This window comes from Bidens hawaiensis, unplaced genomic scaffold, assembly GCF_021521415.1.
Source record: "Bidens hawaiensis isolate Kalapana, Puna unplaced genomic scaffold, B.hawaiensis_p1.1 tig00016042_1, whole genome shotgun sequence".
In the NCBI taxonomy this organism is placed as follows: domain Eukaryota; kingdom Viridiplantae; phylum Streptophyta; class Magnoliopsida; order Asterales; family Asteraceae; genus Bidens; species Bidens hawaiensis.
In genome coordinates this window covers 351,773-371,969 of record NW_027492455.1, presented here as the reverse complement: position 1 = coordinate 371,969, position 20,197 = coordinate 351,773, and the positions used below count along the sequence as shown (strand labels likewise).

General features: G+C 36.6%; 1 protein-coding gene and 1 pseudogene across 1 annotated transcript; both read left to right on the top strand.

The window, feature by feature from the left end:
• The first annotated feature begins 5,163 nt into the window (after positions 1 to 5,163).
• LOC143550460 (uncharacterized) lies at positions 5,164 to 8,050 on the top strand. Its single transcript, XM_077041098.1, has one exon. The coding sequence runs from the start codon at positions 5,249 to 5,251 to the stop codon at positions 8,048 to 8,050; it is 2,802 nt and encodes a 933-aa protein (XP_076897213.1). The 5' UTR covers positions 5,164 to 5,248.
• A 7,937-nt stretch (positions 8,051 to 15,987) lies between these two features.
• Positions 15,988 to 19,479, top strand: LOC143550459 (uncharacterized; annotated as a pseudogene).
• The last annotated feature ends 718 nt before the right edge of the window (positions 19,480 to 20,197 follow it).

Here is a 20,197-nt window from a genome sequence, read left to right as displayed (position 1 = left end):
GTTTGAGCTCTCCGTGTTATGAGGTTTATTTATATTTTTATTTTTTAACGTTTTGTTATTTTATATTTTATTATGATTTGTTCTATTTTTAACGTAATTTTGTTGTTTTGTTTTTAATATAATACATATATATTAGTTTCTTACGTTTATTATGTTTTTTAACGTTTGGACTCTTTCAGCTGAGAGGTGTGGGTTTTTAGATTTTTAACGAATGAACATAATTAACGAACACAAACATGTTGATTTGTTTAAAAGAACAAACATGATCACACATATTTGTCTTATGAAAAAGGGGTGGTTGATGTATGTGACAATTGTAGTTGATGTATTAGAGGGGATGTTGACGATGGTGGATGGTAATGATTGAGAGGATAAACCGGCGACGAAGAATATATAGAGAAGAGAAATTAAATAAGGATTTGATGATGAAAATTTTCACAAATACCTTATAACTCGTTTAAGGGTTATTAGGGTTAGGTTAGGTGAGACCTATGACCCGTGAAAATTATTGTTTGATTATGAAAGAGTTTCACAAATAAATGAGATGTTATAATCCATCTAAGGATTATCCGGGTTTGGTGATATATACCTGTAAGGCCCGGGTCCCGATGACCTACATTGGTGTTGGATTTACTCATAAACACGGTTCTAAATATCAGAGTTAATTATAACTTTTCGCGGAATATAAAACTTCAACCATATATTACATAAATTCAAATCTTCCATAATAAACAACTTTTGTCTTTAAACATAATTTAAAAAGTCATAATAAAACATCACAACATTCCTCTAATGATATCAGTATCTTCAGTCAAATGTCATGTATCTTCATTCAAGCCAGTTGTCTTAGTCTATTCACATGCGTGCATACTAAAAGTCAGCTACGCTGAGTGAGTTCTAGTTAATCAGGCAACATACAATACATTCACATATATACTTACATATTGTAAGACCAATTTTAGTGATTTTCGATATCAAATTACGAAACTCGTGAAATATACTATGGTCAAGTTAATAATTAATGTTAGCGAGAAATTCTGTTACGAGACGAGAGCTTCGATGCACGCGTTTAACTTCAACGGGAGGGGATATTTTAGAATATGTTTAGCTATAAATAGGAAACTTGTTTTCTTTTATAGTGTGTGTTTGTAATATGTAAATCACCACCCAAGGGGAGCTCACCTTGGGTGGGTCGGTTCTTCATTAATATATCCAATCTTTTAACCGACAACGAGATCGTTCATATATTTTATTTTTATGTTATTTGTGTTCTTTTTTTTGATTTACCGCACCTGTCTTGACACGTTTATCAAGTGTAAAATCCGTTCGAGTGGTCGTTTTAGGACCTACAATTGGTATCATAGCGGGTCGAATCTAATGATTCAACTTTGCTCTTATATTCGGGTTCTATTTCCGCTATTACCCGAACCGAGACGTTAAAATCCGTTGAAGTTTGAAAATAAAGTTTTTAGATTGATCTAGAAACAAAGATGGAAATTAAGTTGGAAATAAGCGTGTTTGAAGCATTCTCCTTGTAGATCCGAATGTACATTCAGGGATCTACAAGTGCCTGATCGGGGCGTTTCGGGCATCGTTCAACCATGCGCCGAAATTCCTGCGAGCCTACGGTTCTTCTCCAGCGATGATACTAGAGATTGAAGACGTAAAAATCAAACTCCGATATTTAGTTGGGTGAGCGTTAGTTATCTCTAATTGTTGCAAGTGTGGGATGAAGACCGTGGTTGTGGTTTTGGTGGCCGGAAATTGGGTTCCGGTGTTTAAGAAGGTCGTGGTGGTGGCAGTAAGAGAAGAGAGAGTTTGAGAGTTAGTAGATAAGGTTTTTCCAAAAGGTTTTTTGTTTGTTTTTGGTTTTGTTTTGTTTTTTTTTGTGTATGAGATGCACACACATTATATAGTACAATCAACAAAATACTAGATACAAATACAAAAGAGTAACTAAAGAAAAGGGCCCTACACTTTCTTTAGTCAAAATGGCAAGAAGATGCATACATTAACCAACACTACAAATATGTTACAAATTTATAAATTCTCTAAATGACCCATTTGAAGAAATAGAAAATTTAAATAGCCTATTAATAATCAATATTCTCAAAATGAACCAACAAATTTGGACTGGAGCGACGGGATCTAAAAAGATTTGAATCTCGTCTCCTCCGTCCAAATTTAAAGTGAATCCCGTCTTTCCCGTCCAGATTTTAAATATTTTCGTCTTTTCCATCCAAATTTTAAATAATATCGTATTTCTCAACCAAATTTTTAGAAAATTTTTTTGTCCTTTTCACTAACACTTTTATTCTCTCTCCTTTACCTCTCTCTTTATTTTTTTCTTCATCTTTATCATCATCATATTTTCTTCTTCATCACCAAAAGAAAACCCATTAACGAAAAACGGTTAACTTCCAAGATTTCTCGTTGTTGATCGATAATTATTACTATGATTTCTATAACAACGATGAAGATGACGAAATTGATGATGAAACCACTCCGTGTTTATTGAAATCTTTCTCCTCGAATAAGTCGGAAACTAGAAATTGCCGGAGATGATAAATAAAAAGAAGAAGAAGATGATGATGAAGAAGAAAAAAAAGAAGAGAGAGAGAGGTTGAAGAATGAGAGAGAAAAAGTGTTATAGAAAATGACAAAAAAAGTTTCTAAAAATTTGGACCGGAAAGAAAAAATTATTTAAATTTTGGGCGGAAAAAACGGATTCAATTTAAATTTGGACCGGAAAGACGGATTCACTTTAAATTTGGACGGAACAGACGAGATTCAAATATTTTTAAATCCCGTCGCTCCAGTCCAAATTTGTTGGTTCATTTTAAGAATAATAGATCATTTAAATTTTATCTCTCCTCAAATGAACCATTTAGAGAATTTTCCCTCACTAATTCTATGTCTCTCTCACTTTCAATTTCATGGTATTAGTCAACCCAGAAAAAGTCTACAAGCTCTTCTGGTCAACAAATACTAGAATCAACCCATTTATCAAAAGTCTTAACACCCATAACTGATTAAAGCCTCTTTACTTCTTCTCTCCTTATAATATCTTTCATAAGCCAGTTTCATTCTTAAAGAAAGCAGAAAACTCGGAACCAAACCGAATAAAGAAACACAGCCCCACAATATAAACGTTGGTAATAACATTTTTGACCAATACACACCGTTGATCCTTCATCTTTTGAGCTCCTGATGCGGTCATCATAAACCAGAGATACAGCAACACTGTACATCAATTATCCTAATGGGATGTTGGTTATAAGCATATTATGATTAATCCTCGAGCTAGCTCTCTGAACCAAAAAGCTCGGAAATGATTGTAACAGATGTTGACACTAAGAACTGTTAATGCAGAAAACACTTGCGACACTTATATAACCTATAAAAAGAAAAATTAACATACTAAAAAAATACAATTTATGAACAAAACGACACGAATTCGGTTGGTAACGGTTAGCTTCTTTATGGTACTAAACCCAAAAAATTAAATTCAAATGTCCAGAATACCTGTATAAATTTATATATTATGATAAAAAAATATTTTGCTATAGTGAAATCTTTTTGTTAGAAATTTACTATTCAAATTAAACTTTTGCTTTAGTGGAAAACAGCACCTGCTACAAGCACCGTCAAACATCTTTAACAAACGACATATAAAATAAATATTTAAGACATTCTATTATAAGAAACAAATATCTTTTTTCATAGCAGATTAAAAATTTTACTAGTGACACTGACATCATAGCATAAGAGCGGCAATTATTACTTAGTTTATAAATAAATTGATCTAACTAAAAGTAACACCTCAAGAAGTTGTAAGTAGATTCATTTAAATTAACGTGCCGGGATCTCAGTCAAGAAGGAGGCACCTGCTAACTTTTTGACTGATTCGCGAGAGGGAAGATCTACCCTGCGTCCTGCGAATGTTCTTGTGTTTGGCTGGGCAGGGGTAAGCATGCGTGTGTTGACCTCACTTGGGTGTCCCCGTTGGTGGGGCTGAGAGACAGTGGATTCGTACCGGGATAGGCGGTTTTGAGAGCGGAATCTAGGAAGGTTGCTAAGCATGAGACAACGTGTTTGGAGAATCAGAACGTGTTCATTCCATTTGCCTTCGACACTTTTGGATCCCTAGCTCCCGAGGCGGTTCGCTTCTTGGAGCGGGTGCAGAAGGTGGTCCACAGTAACTCGCAGAGCCCGAGGAACCAAGGATTTATATTTAGTAGAATAGGCTTTGGGATTCAAAAGGGGATAGCGGCGCAGCTTGTTGCTCGCTTACCCATTATCCATATGTAGCACGGTTTGTGTTATATATAAAAGAATACATAAGTGTCTTTAAATTAACTGAAAACATATCACTATTATAATTACCAACTTAAACGGGTCTAAATGCGTCATCACAACCTCCGCTTATGATGTCACAACGTCAAAGCCGTCGCCACCCACTTCCACACCTCAACTACTGCCAACCACCACCATCGTTGTGCCTCCGGCCCCTCCACAACCACCACATGTTGCCTCCTCTTTCACTGCAAGCATCACCTTGCGTTGCCGCAAATTCTAACATCATTGTCACCTCCTCATGTCCGACATAAAAAGTATAACGCATTTCGATTATTATTGCTTTCTAAAACATCATTTAGTTCCAAGCTCTTTGGGTCAATACCCGTTTTAGCCCAACCTAAATTACTTCTTTCGAATGTGTTAATCCAAACTCATGTGGCTCTATATCCGTTTTGACTAGTTATCTAACACCATGCGCCGTAAAAAAATAAAAGCATAATACTACCCGCCTCATCCGGCCCGTTTTGTCAGGCTTTTGGATTAATAAGAAACGATTAATATAATATTTTATTATGCATTACTACTAAATTACTGATGAGATCCTATCCTTGAAAGGAAAATTCAAAAGAAAAATATAATATATTAATATCCCCGCGTACATTGTGTCTGTTTGTGTAAAAGTTACAATTGACTTTGAATTTGGCGCACTAGTACAAAATCATTTTAGACGTGGCATCTTAAATTCCAAACTTGTACAATATATATAATTCATATATATTTATTCTTGAAATATAATATAGGACATATATACTTGAAAGAAAACTTGTTCCACCCCAAGAGACATAAAATAAGCCACGTATGGTATGATGAGTCTTTGATAAATGGTATGTTTAAGATTAAAAAATATTTTCTTCAGAATTTTGCAATATAAAAAAACCAGCTTAGATGAATGCTCATCATCACTTCAATGACATTCAAAATCTTTATCCTTCTAGCTTTCCTGGTGCTTGGCGTTCACTCCACCTTGGAAGCCGATGAAGCATATGCCCTTAAACATTTTAAGAGTTTAATCACATACGACCCGACTGGTGCACTCCTGGATTGGAATGCTGAATCCGCCCACCATTGCAACTGGACGGGAATCCAATGCCATCATGTCACCAAACGTGTCATTTTTATTTCACTTCAACAAGCACAACTCGAAGGCCAAATCTCCCCATTTCTTGGTAACCTTTCTGGCCTCCAGCTTCTTGACTTATCTGAAAATTCATTCACTGGCAACATTCCATTCCAGCTGGGATACTGCACACAGCTTTCCGAACTTGTTCTGTATTCCAATTCCATCACCGGAATTATTCCAGATAGCTTGTGTAACTGTACTTCTTTGCTACGCCTTGAACTTAGTAACAACAAACTTAACGGTACAATTCCAAACAAAATCAGTGATTTGGCAAATCTTCAGATTCTTGGGGTTGTTAATAACCGTTTAGAAGGTTTGATTCCACCTTCGATTGTTCAGATGAAAAATTTACAAGGTCTTGGTTTGAGCCAAAACCAACTTTCTGGTGTTATTCCTAGAGAGATTGGGAATTTGTCCAGTTTACAAATTCTTTATTTGTGGCAAAACTCCCTCTCTGGGGAAATCCCTGCATCAATAACCAGATTAGTCAATTTAAATGACTTGGCACTTACCAATAACTTTCTCACAGGATTAATTCCTTCAAACATTGGGTCTCTTTACAACCTAAGAAATTTGTCACTTCGCAACAATCTTCTTGAGGGGTCTATTCCAATTAGCATCACAAACTGTACCAAGATACGTTGGTTAGATTTGATTCTAAATAGGCTGACAGGAGAAATTCCTCAGGGTTTAGGTAAGTTGTCAGATCTTACACGGTTTAGTGTCCTATACAACGAAGTGTCTGGAAAAGTCCTGGACGATCTCTTCAATTGTTCAAATCTTGTGATGTTAAGTTTTGCACATAACAATCTTACAGGGATGTTGAAGCCGGGACTTGGAAGACTTTCAAATATACAACACCTAGAAATTCATCGTAATTCCTTTTTCGGGCCAATCCCACAAGAAATTGGAAACTTAACTAGTTTGCTTTTGTTAAATCTGGGCCAAAACCAATTTTCAGGTACCATTCCAATAGAAATCTCAAAAATATCTTCCCTTCAAAGCCTTTGGATTAATAAAAATAATCTAGAAGGTCTAATTCCTAATAAAATAGGTGAGCTTAAACATCTGAATGAACTCCGCTTGTCGAACAACAAATTTGAGGGTCCGATTCTGAATTCTGTTTCAAAGCTCGAGATGCTTTCTAAGTTGGATCTCAGCGGAAATAGGTTTAACGGGTCAATTGGGGAAAGTATGAAAAACTTGAAACGATTGATGTGGATTGATCTGTCACACAACTTTCTCACTGGATCGATTCCAGGGCCACTTATTTCAAGTATGAAGAATATGCAGATATATCTCAATGTCTCAAACAACTTTCTTACAGGAAATATCCCAAGTGAGTTTGGGGAAATGAATATGGTGCAAGCCATTGACATCTCAAACAATAATTTGTCTGGAGGAATTCCAAAAACAATTCAGAACTGCAGAAACTTGCAAAGTCTTGATTTATCAAGAAACAGTCTTTCCGGCAGTGTCTCTGATGAAATATTCCCTGCTCTTGGCGTCCTTTCCTACATAAATTTCTCAAGAAATCAGTTGGAAGGAGAGATCCCAGAAAGCATGGCCAATCTGACACGTATTACTTCGGTTGATCTTTCACAAAACAAATTCAATGGCACGATTCCTAAAAATTTTGGATACAATTTGGCATTAAAACACCTTAATCTCTCATTCAATCATCTCGAGGGACGTGTTCTTGAGACCGGACTTTTCAAAAACTCCAGTGCAGGCGGATTGCTTGGAAACCCTTCATTGTGTGTTGCCAACGACACCAAATCATGCACCGTCTCAATGCATTCAAATCGTTCACATAAAAAATCCAAAAAATATGTATATGTTCTTGCAATATTACTTGGATCTCTGGGTTTGTTTCTTGTACTATTTTTGGGGATTTTATGTTATCGTCAAGTTAAAAAGTCTAAGGATCCGATACCAGAGTACACCGGAGGGTTGACTCTCAAACGATTTGAAAGAAAGGAACTGGAAGATGCTACAGATGGATTTGATGAAAGTCACATTCTGGGTAGAAGCAGGTTAAGCACAGTGTATAAGGGTACACTAGAAGATAGAAAGATGATAGCAATAAAAAATCTGAATTTGGCAGAGTTTTCAACAGAATCTAATAAGAGCTTCTACAAAGAAATGAACACGTTAGCAAAATTAAGGCATAGAAATCTAGTGAAAGTGGTTGGTTATGCATGGGAGAGTAGAAAGTTAAAGGCTATGGTTCTTGAATACATGGAAAATGGTAATCTGGATACGGTTATACATGATTCTGGGATTGATCGATCAAGATGGAATCCTTCTGAGAGAGTTGGCGTTTTGGTTTCAGTTTCTAGAGGACTTGTTTATTTACATTCTGGATATGATTTCCCCATAGTTCATTGTGATTTAAAGCCTTCTAACATTCTTCTTGATGATAATTGGGATGCTCATGTTAGTGATTTTGGGACCGCTCGGATTCTAGGAGTCATTCAGCCGGATGGAAGGAGTGTTTCTTCTACATCAGCGTTTCAAGGCACCGTTGGTTACTTGGCACCAGGTAATGCATCCCCAACTCTCTTTTAGATAGCATTTGACCTAAAAATTCACACTAATTCATATTTTTTCTCCACCAGAGTTTGCGTATATGCGAAAAGTGACAACAAAAGTGGATGTATTTAGCTTTGGAGTGATAATTTTGGAGTTTATGACTGGAAGAAGACCAACATGACTCACCGAAGACGAGGGAACTTTGCCACAGTTGATAGAACAAGCACTTTCAAATGAAACTAGTGAGCTGATTGAAATTGTCGATCCTGTACTGGCTTCTGATTTCCCTACAAAACACGGAGCTATAGAACAGATTCTTCAGTTGGCATTATCCTGCACTCGAGCGGATCCAGACAATCGACCAGACATGAACGAAGTCTTATCTTCACTTACAAAGATCAGCAAGAAAGTGTAGTTATAACTCATATTTGAGTGATTAATAACAAGTTTCACTTCAAGATTGTAGCAGTCTGCAGTTTCATATTTGTCTAAGAGCATTACTTCCATCTCAAAAATAGAGAGTATTTACTTTGAGCATTTTGGCCTTAAACCAATTTAACACTTTGTTTTTACCCTCTCTTTCGCTTCCTGTATTTGTCTTCCAACAAAAAAAAATGCATGATGTTCATTGCACCACAACTTACAATAAAAAAAACCTGCACATGCTTCTTATCAAGTTACTTGACATTTTGCAATTAACTGTTGAATTTTGTGAGCCCATAGTTGGCATAGCCTGACGGGTGCAAGGAGTATTGTGCATTGAAAACCAGATAATAGTAAATTTAAAATCATAGCCCGGACACTTGCAAATAGATACTGGTATCCTTTACCACAATAATATGCCCACACACTCTTTAATTAGTAACTCATGATCACCTGATTCATATTTGGAGTTAGTTTGCTCATTTTGAACCATATGATTTGATGAGTCAGTTGAACTCATCTTCTGTTGAAATAAACTATGAAATTAAAACATGTTAATCAACATGCTGAAGAAGAAAACCTGATACATGTAAGCTAACTTGGTCCAGCAACAATATATAGTTCCGATCCAGAAACAACCATACATACGATGATTTAGTAAACTGCCAATCCAAAAACGCAATAAAATTCATATGTAATCCAAATCGTAATCATATACAAATCTAAAAGGATTGTGAATTTTACAAATAAACACATGTAGTTTTAGACCTTAAAGCTAAACAGAAAGTTTGACCAATAATATTAGTAGATACCAAAGATGCTGATCGTAGCATGATAGATCACCTCCTAATAGATTGTTTTGTAAAACATAAAAGGTTTATTGATTTTAAATAATTACAACGGTCACATTTTGGTCGCTGCTGGTCCTAACTAACGAAATTGTTGGTGACGGTTCCACCTTTTATCATTTTTTCTACCAACGAACCCTGACTAATGAACGCTAACGTCGTTAGTTTTTGATGACATGGCATGCTTGCGTGTCATAAACTTGCTTATGTGGCATATACGTGGCGTGCTTATCGGGGGAAAGCTGACGTGACGCAAATGTGACGAATTAGGGGAAATAAGGATAAGGGTGTATACCGGCCATTAGCCTAAGTAACTAACACCTCAAGAAGTTATAAGTAGATTCATTCAAATTAAATCAAGTTGTATAAAGGATTTAAGCTCTAATTAAGACCATTAGCGTGCTTATTGGTGATCCATGAATTGGTAGGTTACCACTTGTACATGAAACAAAATTTTTTAACAACCCAAAGCCACAGCCTGGTTGACATACCAATCTAAGTCACCCAAGGTCTCACCAACTGTCCTTACGACACATGTTACCAGCTCATTGGTTATGATTTAATTTTCTTTTTATCCTTTTTTTTCAAACAATTAATTTAATACATATTTTAATTTGTGTTCAATAATTTATAATATATGACTTTTCAAAAAATCTAAAAAGTAGTACTGTTAAATTGTTTTTTTCCTAACATGTTGAAATAAACATTATTGAAAACGGAGTTATTTCAAAATTTTATATTTTTGTAATATGATTTTTGATAAAATATTATTGGTTCATATACTTATTATATTAGAAAGCTTTTTTTATATTAAATAATCATAAAATATATTTATTTGGTAAAAATAAAAAAGTTGGGTTGGGTTGGGTTATGAATGTAAGTGGAAATTTAGATTGAGTTAGGTTGTATATGTGGAAGATAGAGCAATTTGTTTTTTATTAAAGGTTGAGACTGGTTTAGTTAGGTTGTGAATAAAGATGATGTAAATAGATCACGAACAAGTCTAAATGAATCATCATACCCCACCCATTTCGCTTCTACCTACTCATCGTTGTCAACACCATAACCTCCACTTATGTTGTCATGACGCCGATTTGCCCCCCACCATTTTCACCACCTCCACCATTTTCAACACCACCACCACCCACTGCTACTGCAGCCCCACAACGACCAATGGCCACCACCATCATCGACACCATCGTTGTGCCTCCCCTTCACAACCAGCACCGGATCACTACCCATCGGCGAAGTTTGGTAAGGGCTTAGGGGCCTATGTTTTATTCTTAGTAGTGGAAATTTACCAAGTTTTGTTCGAAATATTGAGCCCCCTTTGTTTCCGTCCAAGTTTCGCCACTACCACCACCACTTGTTGAACCACCCCACATCACCTCGTCTAAATTTTTCGCCGATTCTAACATTGTAGGAACACCAGCTCATTTCTGACACCAGTACCACCATTACTTTCTTCGTCGGATCCACCATCACCACTAGCCGGCATAAAAAGTATAGAACGTAAACGCATTTCGAATTTGTTCTTCTAAAACTAGTTATTTCAATTCGAGCTCTTTTACCCAATGCCCTTTTTGGCCCGACCTAAATCGATGTTTCTTCTTGTTTTAACCCGAACTCATTTGGCTCGATTTGTATATAGACGTGCACAAATCGGGTACCGGTAAAAACCCGAACCGGTTCGGAACCGGTTTTTTTAACACCGGGTAGAAAATACGACCGGTTCCAGTCAGGAACCGGGTTGATTCCGGACCCGAACTGATGCCCAGAAATGCCAACTTTTAGGAACCGGGTAGGGTAGTAACCGGGACCGGGTATTACGTATAAACCGGTTCCACCGGTTTTTTTTTTAAATTTAAATAAACTAGCCGTTAGAAACCGGTTCCAACGGCTATATAGCCGTTTTTGACCGTTGGAACCGGTGTTTTTACTATATAAAGCTTCAAAACATACTATAAATAGCATGTGTTGTGTGTTGTTAGTTAAACCACTTTCAAAACTATATAAGACACTCTAAATCACAATTAAGGTTGAACCGACAAAGAAATGGCAACTACTGACGACGTTGTTATGGTGATTGAAACAACACGATGCCCCGATGTTTGGGTTCATTACGATTTGTGTGTCATGACCGACGCACAAGTGATGGCTCATTGCAAATATTGCTCGAAGTTTCTTAAAGCAGGGTCCAACTCGACATTACGAAAACATACGAATAAGTATTGTCGTGAGAAAAGAAGTTTGGATGTCAAAAAAGCGGAAGTGGGAGAGTCTTCCGGCTCAACAACCCAAGCATCTACCGCCGGAAACAACGCTTAATCGTTGTAGAACGCCGGATTAAAACGACGGACGTTGTTTTTTAGTTGTAGATGTGACTTGTTATGTTTAGTATCGTTATGTTTTAATAATGTTTGTAATAGTTCTTGTTTAAATAAATAAAATGTTCGTCATTATTTAAATAAATAAAATGTACTAGTTATAAACAAAACAAAAGTAGTTATTAAACAAATCAAAACTAAATATTAGTTGAACTTTGATCGTGTTACAAAAGATTATACTAAAACAAATAAAAATTACAACTCTTCTAGTTCTTCGTCTTCACCCTCGTCTTCTTCACCACCCGAATTATCGGAAGAAAGCCCGTCCTCCGCCTCCTCTTCATGAATAGAACGCTTTATTGGTATTTCGTCTTCAAAGTTTGCCTTGTGTTGACACGATCCACCGCATCCAAATGGTCCTTTAGACAAATGCAAACCTCTAGAGACTCGGGAGTTAATTTTGTTCTTCGCATTGATAATACCCTCCCACTAAGAGAAAAAACTGACTCGGAAGCACCCGTTGAGGCTTGTACGGCAAGCAAAGCACGAGCCATTGCGGATAGAATAAGAAATTCGTTTTGTTTTCCTTTCCACCAAGCCAACAAATCAATATTGCGAATTTCGTCACCGTTGCACCCTCAACATAGTTTGCTCCACTATATCAACCAAGTTCGCTAGTTGGTGTGTTTCCTCTTGGCCTCTTAGATGTCGATTCACGAATCCCATTCATCAAGTTTATAAGTAGGTCCTTGCTCGGCCTACTAGTTATTTTATGAATAAAAGACGATCTCGTGCTTGGACCATAAAGTTGAAAATAATGGTCATAAAGGTCTTGAAGGTTTTTGTTAAACTTTTCACACGCTTCCGTCGACAACTTCGGGTCAATCTCGTGCATACCCATGTTGTCGAATATTTCTTCGATCGTTCTCTCAACCCCATGAACATTCCAATATGGGTTTAAAGCGGCGGCACAAGTGAAGACCGGCGGTATGTTTTCAAAATATTTTAAGAACTTTTCCTTCATAACCGCAACAATATTCTTGAAGAGTTTGTTCTTCTCCTCAAACTCTTTAAAAGTACAAGACATTAAGTACAATTCTTGCAAACCCAATAACTAGTAGGATAATAGACTCCCGATAACTTTGTTGTTGAGGTTTTGAACACGTCAAGATATTTCAACAAAAAACCGACATTGACCCAAAAACTTTCGGGAAGCATATCGGCCTCGCGTACGTCAACAAGATTGTTATGAAAACTTTGTAGAGTTTGGCGTCGGGCAAAAGCACACTTGAGCATATGACAAGTTGAGTTCCAACGGGTTGGAACGTCCCAATTCGGCCCCAAATACTTTCTTTCAACCGACTTGCAATAGTTCTTATATTAAAGATGTCTTCTTTTACCACTTTTGAAAACATATTGTAACATAAGTCTAAAGAATTTTAAATCGTCACAAATGTTTTCATTGTCGAGACCTTTTTGAACGACCAAGTTGATGATATGTGCAACACATCGAACATGAAAAAAATCCCCGAAACAAGGTGGTGAATATTTAATGATAAATTTTTCGGCCGCCTTAGTATTGTTTGATGCGTTGTCAAAAGAAATCGAAAATATTTTATTTTTTAAGTTGTAAGTCGTTATAACTTCATCAAGCAATTCAAACAATTTGTCGGCGGTATGTGGTAACGGGAAGTTTTCAAAAGCGATGGTGCGTTTCATCATTTGCCATGTCACCGGATCAACCCAATGAGCAGCGACACATATGTATGATTCGGGTAACCCGTGTGGTGCCGACCAAACATCGGTAGTTAAACTAACCATCGATTATAAAGAATTAAAAAACTCGATTAACTCTTTTTTAGCACACTCCCACAACTTGATACAATGACCTCTTAAGGTAGTACGACTTACGTGTGTGTATCGCGGTTGTAGAGTTTCTCGAATCAACGACGTCAAATCCGGGTCGTCAAAGTGGTTAAACGACAAACCTCGGTGAATAACGAACTTTGTCATTCTATCTTAAACTTTATTCGTGTTGTAACGAAATAGTGTACCATCTTTACGCAAGTCGACTTGATCGGTTGCGCCAATGCCTTTCAAGGCCTTGCAATATGGCTTCTCAATGTGCTTTCTCAAAGTCGAGTTGGAATCGTGCTTTAATAGTGTTCCACATAGTTTGCAACGAGCCTTTTGATCACCATTGACATTGATAACCAAATCCCAATTCTTCCACACATCTTGGTTGCGGTTATGGGTGACGGCCGCAATAACTTATGGGTCCTCTATAGCAACAACTGGTTCAATTAAAACGCTCTTTTTAGCCTTGTTGCTAGTTTTTTTTGTGGGTGCCATAATATTATTGAGTTGGATGGTCGGGTTTGCTAAACGAGAAGTATTTTAGTGTGTTTTTGAGTTTGGTGTTGAAACAAGAAGTGGAAAACAATTTATATAGAGTTTTTGGACATCAAGAACTGGTTCCAACGGCTATATTACCGTTGGAACCGGTTTCAACGGCTATATTTCTCTTACAAACCGGTTCCAACGGCTATCTTACCGTTGGAACCGGTTCCAACGGCTACTTTGACCAGCATTTGACTTTTTAAAAAAAAAAAACCGCAGAACCGGTTATTTCGGGTAGGAATCGTAACTGGGTACATTTTGGAACCGGGTAGGAACCGATTGCAATATAATATGGGGAACCGGGTATGGATATCGGGTATAAAAATACCCGGACCGGGTATAAGGTTAATCGGGTAGGAACTGGAACCGGTTCGGGTCGGTTCCACCAGTTCGGTTCCAAAACCGGTTTTTTTGTGCACATCTATTTGTATATGTAGTGACTAGTGACTCATTATGTACATGACACCCACCATCTGCGGTTCAAATTTGAGAAAAACATACCACCACCCGCCTTGTCCGTTTTGTCGGGCTTTTCGGAGCATCTCCCAGTATCAGTTATAAATAATAAATGATTGAACATAATATTTTATGTGCATTATTAATGAATTACTTTTATACATGTAACCCTATCCTTGAAAGAGAAATGTGTCTATATGTTTTAGCTTTACAATGACTTTAGAATTTGGCACACCGTTCTACACTCTTACGTACAGTACCATATCATTTTAGACGTGAGACATCCGGCATCTTTAAGCTCAAACTTTTGTACACTTGTGTGTACAAAAGTGATTGTGCATGCATGAATTCATATACTTGTGTGTATTGTGTTTCTATAAATTTATGGTTAAAATAAAATATATGTTACAAATATATATATACTAGAAACACACAGATGAATGTATGCATATAATATTTATTTTTCTAAATATACCTTAACAAAGTTGTAAATTAAATACAGAACTTATTGTATTTTGAATTTTGGGAAGCCGTGTGGGGTGGAGTGAGTGTGACCATCATTTACTTGGAGACACTTTGATATATATGATTAGTCTTTGATTTGACACACTAAGTAAATAATTATTATTATTATTTTTGAATTCTACAATATAGAAAACCAGCTTGGAAGCTGCTGAAGCAAATGCTTTGAAACAATTCAAGAATTCGATCACAGACTACCCGACTAGTGCACTCATGGATTGTAATGTTGAATCCACCCACCATTGCAATTGGACTGGATTCAAATGCCGTCACCACTAGCCGGCATAGAAAGTATAGCACGTAAATAAATTTCGATATTTGTTTCTAATTAAACAAGTCATTTTAATCCGAGCTCTTTTGGTCAATACCCGTTTTGGCCCCATCTAACTGATAATTCTTCCCGTTTTAACCCGAACTCATCTAGTAGCTCTGTATACTTTTGACTCGTTACATAACACCGTCTACAGTTCAAAATTAAGATAAACATACCACCACCAGCCTTGCCCGTTTTGTCGGGCTCTTCTGAGCATCTCCTGGTAAAAGTACAAATAATAATTAACAATTAAATATGATATTTTATATGAATTATTACTGAATTACTGTTATGCAATCCTATCCTTGAAATTGGCACACCGATCTACACTCTTACAGTAACCATTTTAGCCGTGAGACATCTTTAACACCAAACTTGTAATAATAAGACAAAAAGTGATTGTGCATGCGTTAATTTATATACTTCTGTGTAGTGTGTACTGTGTATCTATAAATTTATGCCGTAAAATATTTAAAAAAAATATATGTTATAATTGTTACTAAGTAACGTGTATACTAAAACACACACACATGCATGTATGCATATAATATTTATTTTTTTAGATATAACTTAACTAACCTGTAAAATACGGAACTTATAGTATTATGAACGGGACGTGAAAGAACTTTGGGAAGCCGTGTGTTTGGGGTAGAATATCATTTACTTGGAAGAAACTTAAAACAAAGCCACTTATGATATGATAAGCCTTTGATTTGACACATTAAGAAAAATCTTTTCTTCTGAATTCTGCAATATAAATAAACCAGCTTTGAAGTATGCTCATCATCACTTCAATGGCATCCAAAATCCTTATCCTTTTAGCTTTCTTGGCGCTCGGTGTTCAGTCCAACTTGGAAGCTGATGAAGCAAATGCTTTGAAACATTTCAAGAGTTTAATCACAGACGACCCGACTGGTGCACTCCTGAATTGGAATGCTGAATCCACCCACCACTGCAAGTGGACGGGAATCCAATGCCATAATATCACCAAACGTATCATTTCTATTTCAGTTCCACAAACACACCTCAAAGGCCAAATATCACCCTTTCTTGGTAACCTTTCCGGCCTCCAGCTTCTTGATTTATCTATTAATTCATTCACGGGCAACATTCTGTTGGATCAGATCACACAAATATGGTTGTAGTTTTGTAGTTAAAGAGTTTGAGAGATTAGGATTTCTAGGGTTTGAGAGAGATTAAGAAAGATAAGCATAAAAGATGAATGAATACGATGATATTATTCAATAATCAAATGGGCTTTAAATAGCCAAAACAACCAACGTTCACAAACATAAAAAGCTTAACAAACAAAACAGAAATTGACTAAACAACTTAAACGTAAACTTTGCTGAAGATCAGGTCATCCCATGACTCAGCCTTTATTCCAACACATGCACTTAAGTTTTGAATTATCCAGCTAACACATTCCATTCCAGCTGGGATACTGCACACAGCTTTCTGAACTTATTCTGTATTCCAATTCCCTCTCTGGCCAGATTCCATCAGAACTAGGGAGACTTAAGAATCTGCAGACACTAAACCTGGGAAACAATTCCATCACTGGCATCATTCCAGATACCTTGTGTAACTGCACTTCTTTGCTAATACTTTCAATCGGTCTCAATAAAATTAGCGGCTTAATTCCAGACAAAATCGGTGATTTGCCCAATCTTCAGGTTCTTTGGGCTTTTAATAATATTTTAGAAGGGTCGATTCCGACTTCAATTGGTAAACTGAAAAATTTAAAATCAATTGGTTTGAACCAAAACCAACTTTTTGGTATCATTCCTAGAGAGATTGGGAATTTGTCCAGGTTACAAATTCTTCACTTGTGGCAAAATTCCCTCTCAGACCAGATTCCACCTTCCATTGGAAATTTGAAAGAGCTACAAGGTCTTGAATTGATGCAAAACCAACTTTCTGGTATCATTCCTAGAGAGATTGGGAATTTGTCCAGGTTACAAATTCTTTCCTTGAGGCAAAATTCCCTCTCTGGATTGGTAATTTGAAAGAGCTACAAAGTCTTAAATTGCGCCAAAACCAACTTTCTGGTATCATTCCTAGAGAGATTGGGAATTTGTCCAGGTTACAAATTCTTTCCTTGAGGCAAAATTCCCTCTCTGGCACGATTCCGACTTCGATTGGTAATTTGAAAGAGCTACAAAGTCTTAAATTGCGCCAAAACCAACTTTCTGGTATCATTCCTAGAGAGATTGGGAATTTGTCCAGGTTACAAATTCTTTCCTTGTGGCAAAATTCCCTCTCTGGCCCTATTCCAACTTCCATTGGCAATATGAAAGAGCTACAAGAACTTTCTTTGAGCCAAAACCAACTTTCTGGTATCATTCCAAGAGAGATTGGGAATTTGTCTAGGTTACAAATTCTTTACTTGTGGGGAAATTCCATCTCTGGCCCGATTCCAACTTCCATTGGAAATTTGAAAGAGCTACAAGATCTTGAATTGAGCGCAAACCAACTTTCTGGTATCATTCCTAGAGAGATTGGGAATTTGTCCAGTTTACAAGGTCTTTCCTTGTGGCATAATTCCCTCACCGGAGAAATCCCTAAATCAATAACTAGATTAGTCAACTTAACTGAATTGTAAATTAGTGATAACTTTCTCACAGGACCAATTCTTTCAAGCATTGGGTCTCTTTACAACCTAGTAAATTTGTCATTTGCCAATAATCTTCTTGAGGGGTCTATTCCAATTAGCATCACAAATTGTACTAAAATACGAAGGTTAGATATGGCAAAAAATAAGATGACAGGAGAAATTCCTCAGGGTTTAGGAAGGTTGTCAACTCTTACACGGCTTAGTTTCAGCGGCAACAACCTGTCTGGAAAAGTCCCGAACGATCTCTTCAATTGTTCAAATCTTGTGAAATTAAGTATGTCACATAACAATCTTACAGGGATGTTTGACCCAGGATTTGGAAAACTTTCTAATCTGCAAACTCTACAATTTCATGTTAATTCCCTTTTCGGGCCAATCCCACAAGAAATTGGCAACTTAACTAGTCTGTTTATGTTAAATCTTGGCCAAAACCAATTTTCAGGCACCATTCCTATAGAAATCTCAAAAATATCTTTCCTTCAAAGCCTTTTGATTGGTTATAATAATCTGGAAGGTCAGATTCCTGACAAAATATCTGAGCTAAAACATCTGACAGAACTCTACTTGATGAACAACAAGTTGGAGGGTCCAATTTTGAATTTTGTTTCAAAGCTCGAGATGCTTTCTGAGTTGGATCTCAGTGAAAACAGGTTTAACGGGTCGATTGGGGACAATATGACAAAAATGAACCAGTTGATTTTGCTAGATCTGTCACACAACTTTCTCACTGGATCAATTTCAGGGCTAGTGTTATCAAGTATGCAGATATACCTCAATTTCTCAAACAATTTCCTGACAGGAAATATCCCAAGTGAGTTTGGGAAGATGGAGATGGTGCAAGCCATTGATATCTCAAACAATAATCTATCAGGAGGTATTCCTGTAACAATTCAGAACTGCAGAAACCTGCAGAGTCTTGATTTGTCAGGAAATCGACTTTCTGGTACCGTGTCTGACAAAATATTCCCTACTCTTGGCGTTCTTTCCTACATAAATTTCTCAAGAAACCAGTTGGAAGGAGAGATTCCAGAAAGCATGGCGAATCTCACTCTTCTTACTTCACTTGATCTTTCACAAAACAAATTCGATGGCACAATTCCTGAAAATTTTGCCAATAATTTGGCATTAAAACACCTCAATCTCTCTTTCAATCACCTTGAAGGACGTGTTCCTGATAAGGGAATTTTCAAAATTATAGCAGAGTCGGATTAATCGGAAATCCGTTTCTGTGTGTTGCAAATGGAACCATATCATGCACCTATCATTCACATCAATTATCCAGAAAAGTCGTTTTGATTATTGCAATACTCGGATCTCTAGCTTTGTTTCTTGTATTATTTTTGGGGATTTTATGTTATCGCTGTGTTAGAAAACCAAAAGTAAAATCTAGGGACCATGGACAAGATTTCACTCGAGGGTGTACTCTTAAAAGATTTGACAGAAAAGAACTGGAAGATGCTACTAATGGATTCGATGAATGTAACATTCTTGGTACAAGCAGTTTAAGCACGGTGTACAAGGGTAGACTAATAGATGGAAGAACTGGAAGATGCTACTAATGGATTCGATGAATGTAACATTCTTGGTACAAGCAGTTTAAGCACGGTGTACAAGGGTAGACTAATAGATGGAAGGATGTTAACCTTCCACCACTTTTAATGTTATTTTCACGAGATTAGTAAAATAACGTCAAAATTAGTGTAATTTCACCTTTGCCCACTCGAGGGTTCACACATATATACATTATATGCACGCACCGTAAGCAGGGGGTTTTAAACAACTAAATCAGATATTACTAAATCAGATTTAGTAAGATATTACTAAGCATGGCGTTTTAAACAACTAAAATATCTTATTTAGTTGTATTAAACAACTAAAACAGATACGTATTTTATATGCATTATTACTAACCTATCCTTGGAAGGGAAATCCAAAGAAAAATATATAGATATAACGAGTACGTTGTGTCTATTTGTTTCAATTTCACAATGACTTTGAATTTGGCACACCGTTCAACACTCTTACTTGTACCACTAATATAAGACAAAAAGTGATTGTGCATAAATACTAAAAAAACACACATACTTGTATGCATATAATGTTTATTTATTTTTTTAATAATAACCTAACTAAGCTGTAAAATACAAAACTTATTAAGAAAGGGACGTCAAAGAACTCTGGGAAGCCGTGTGCTTGGGGGAGAGTAGACCACCATTTACCTGGAAGTGACTTTCTACTCCAAAAGACTTAAAACAAAGCCACATATCATATGATAAG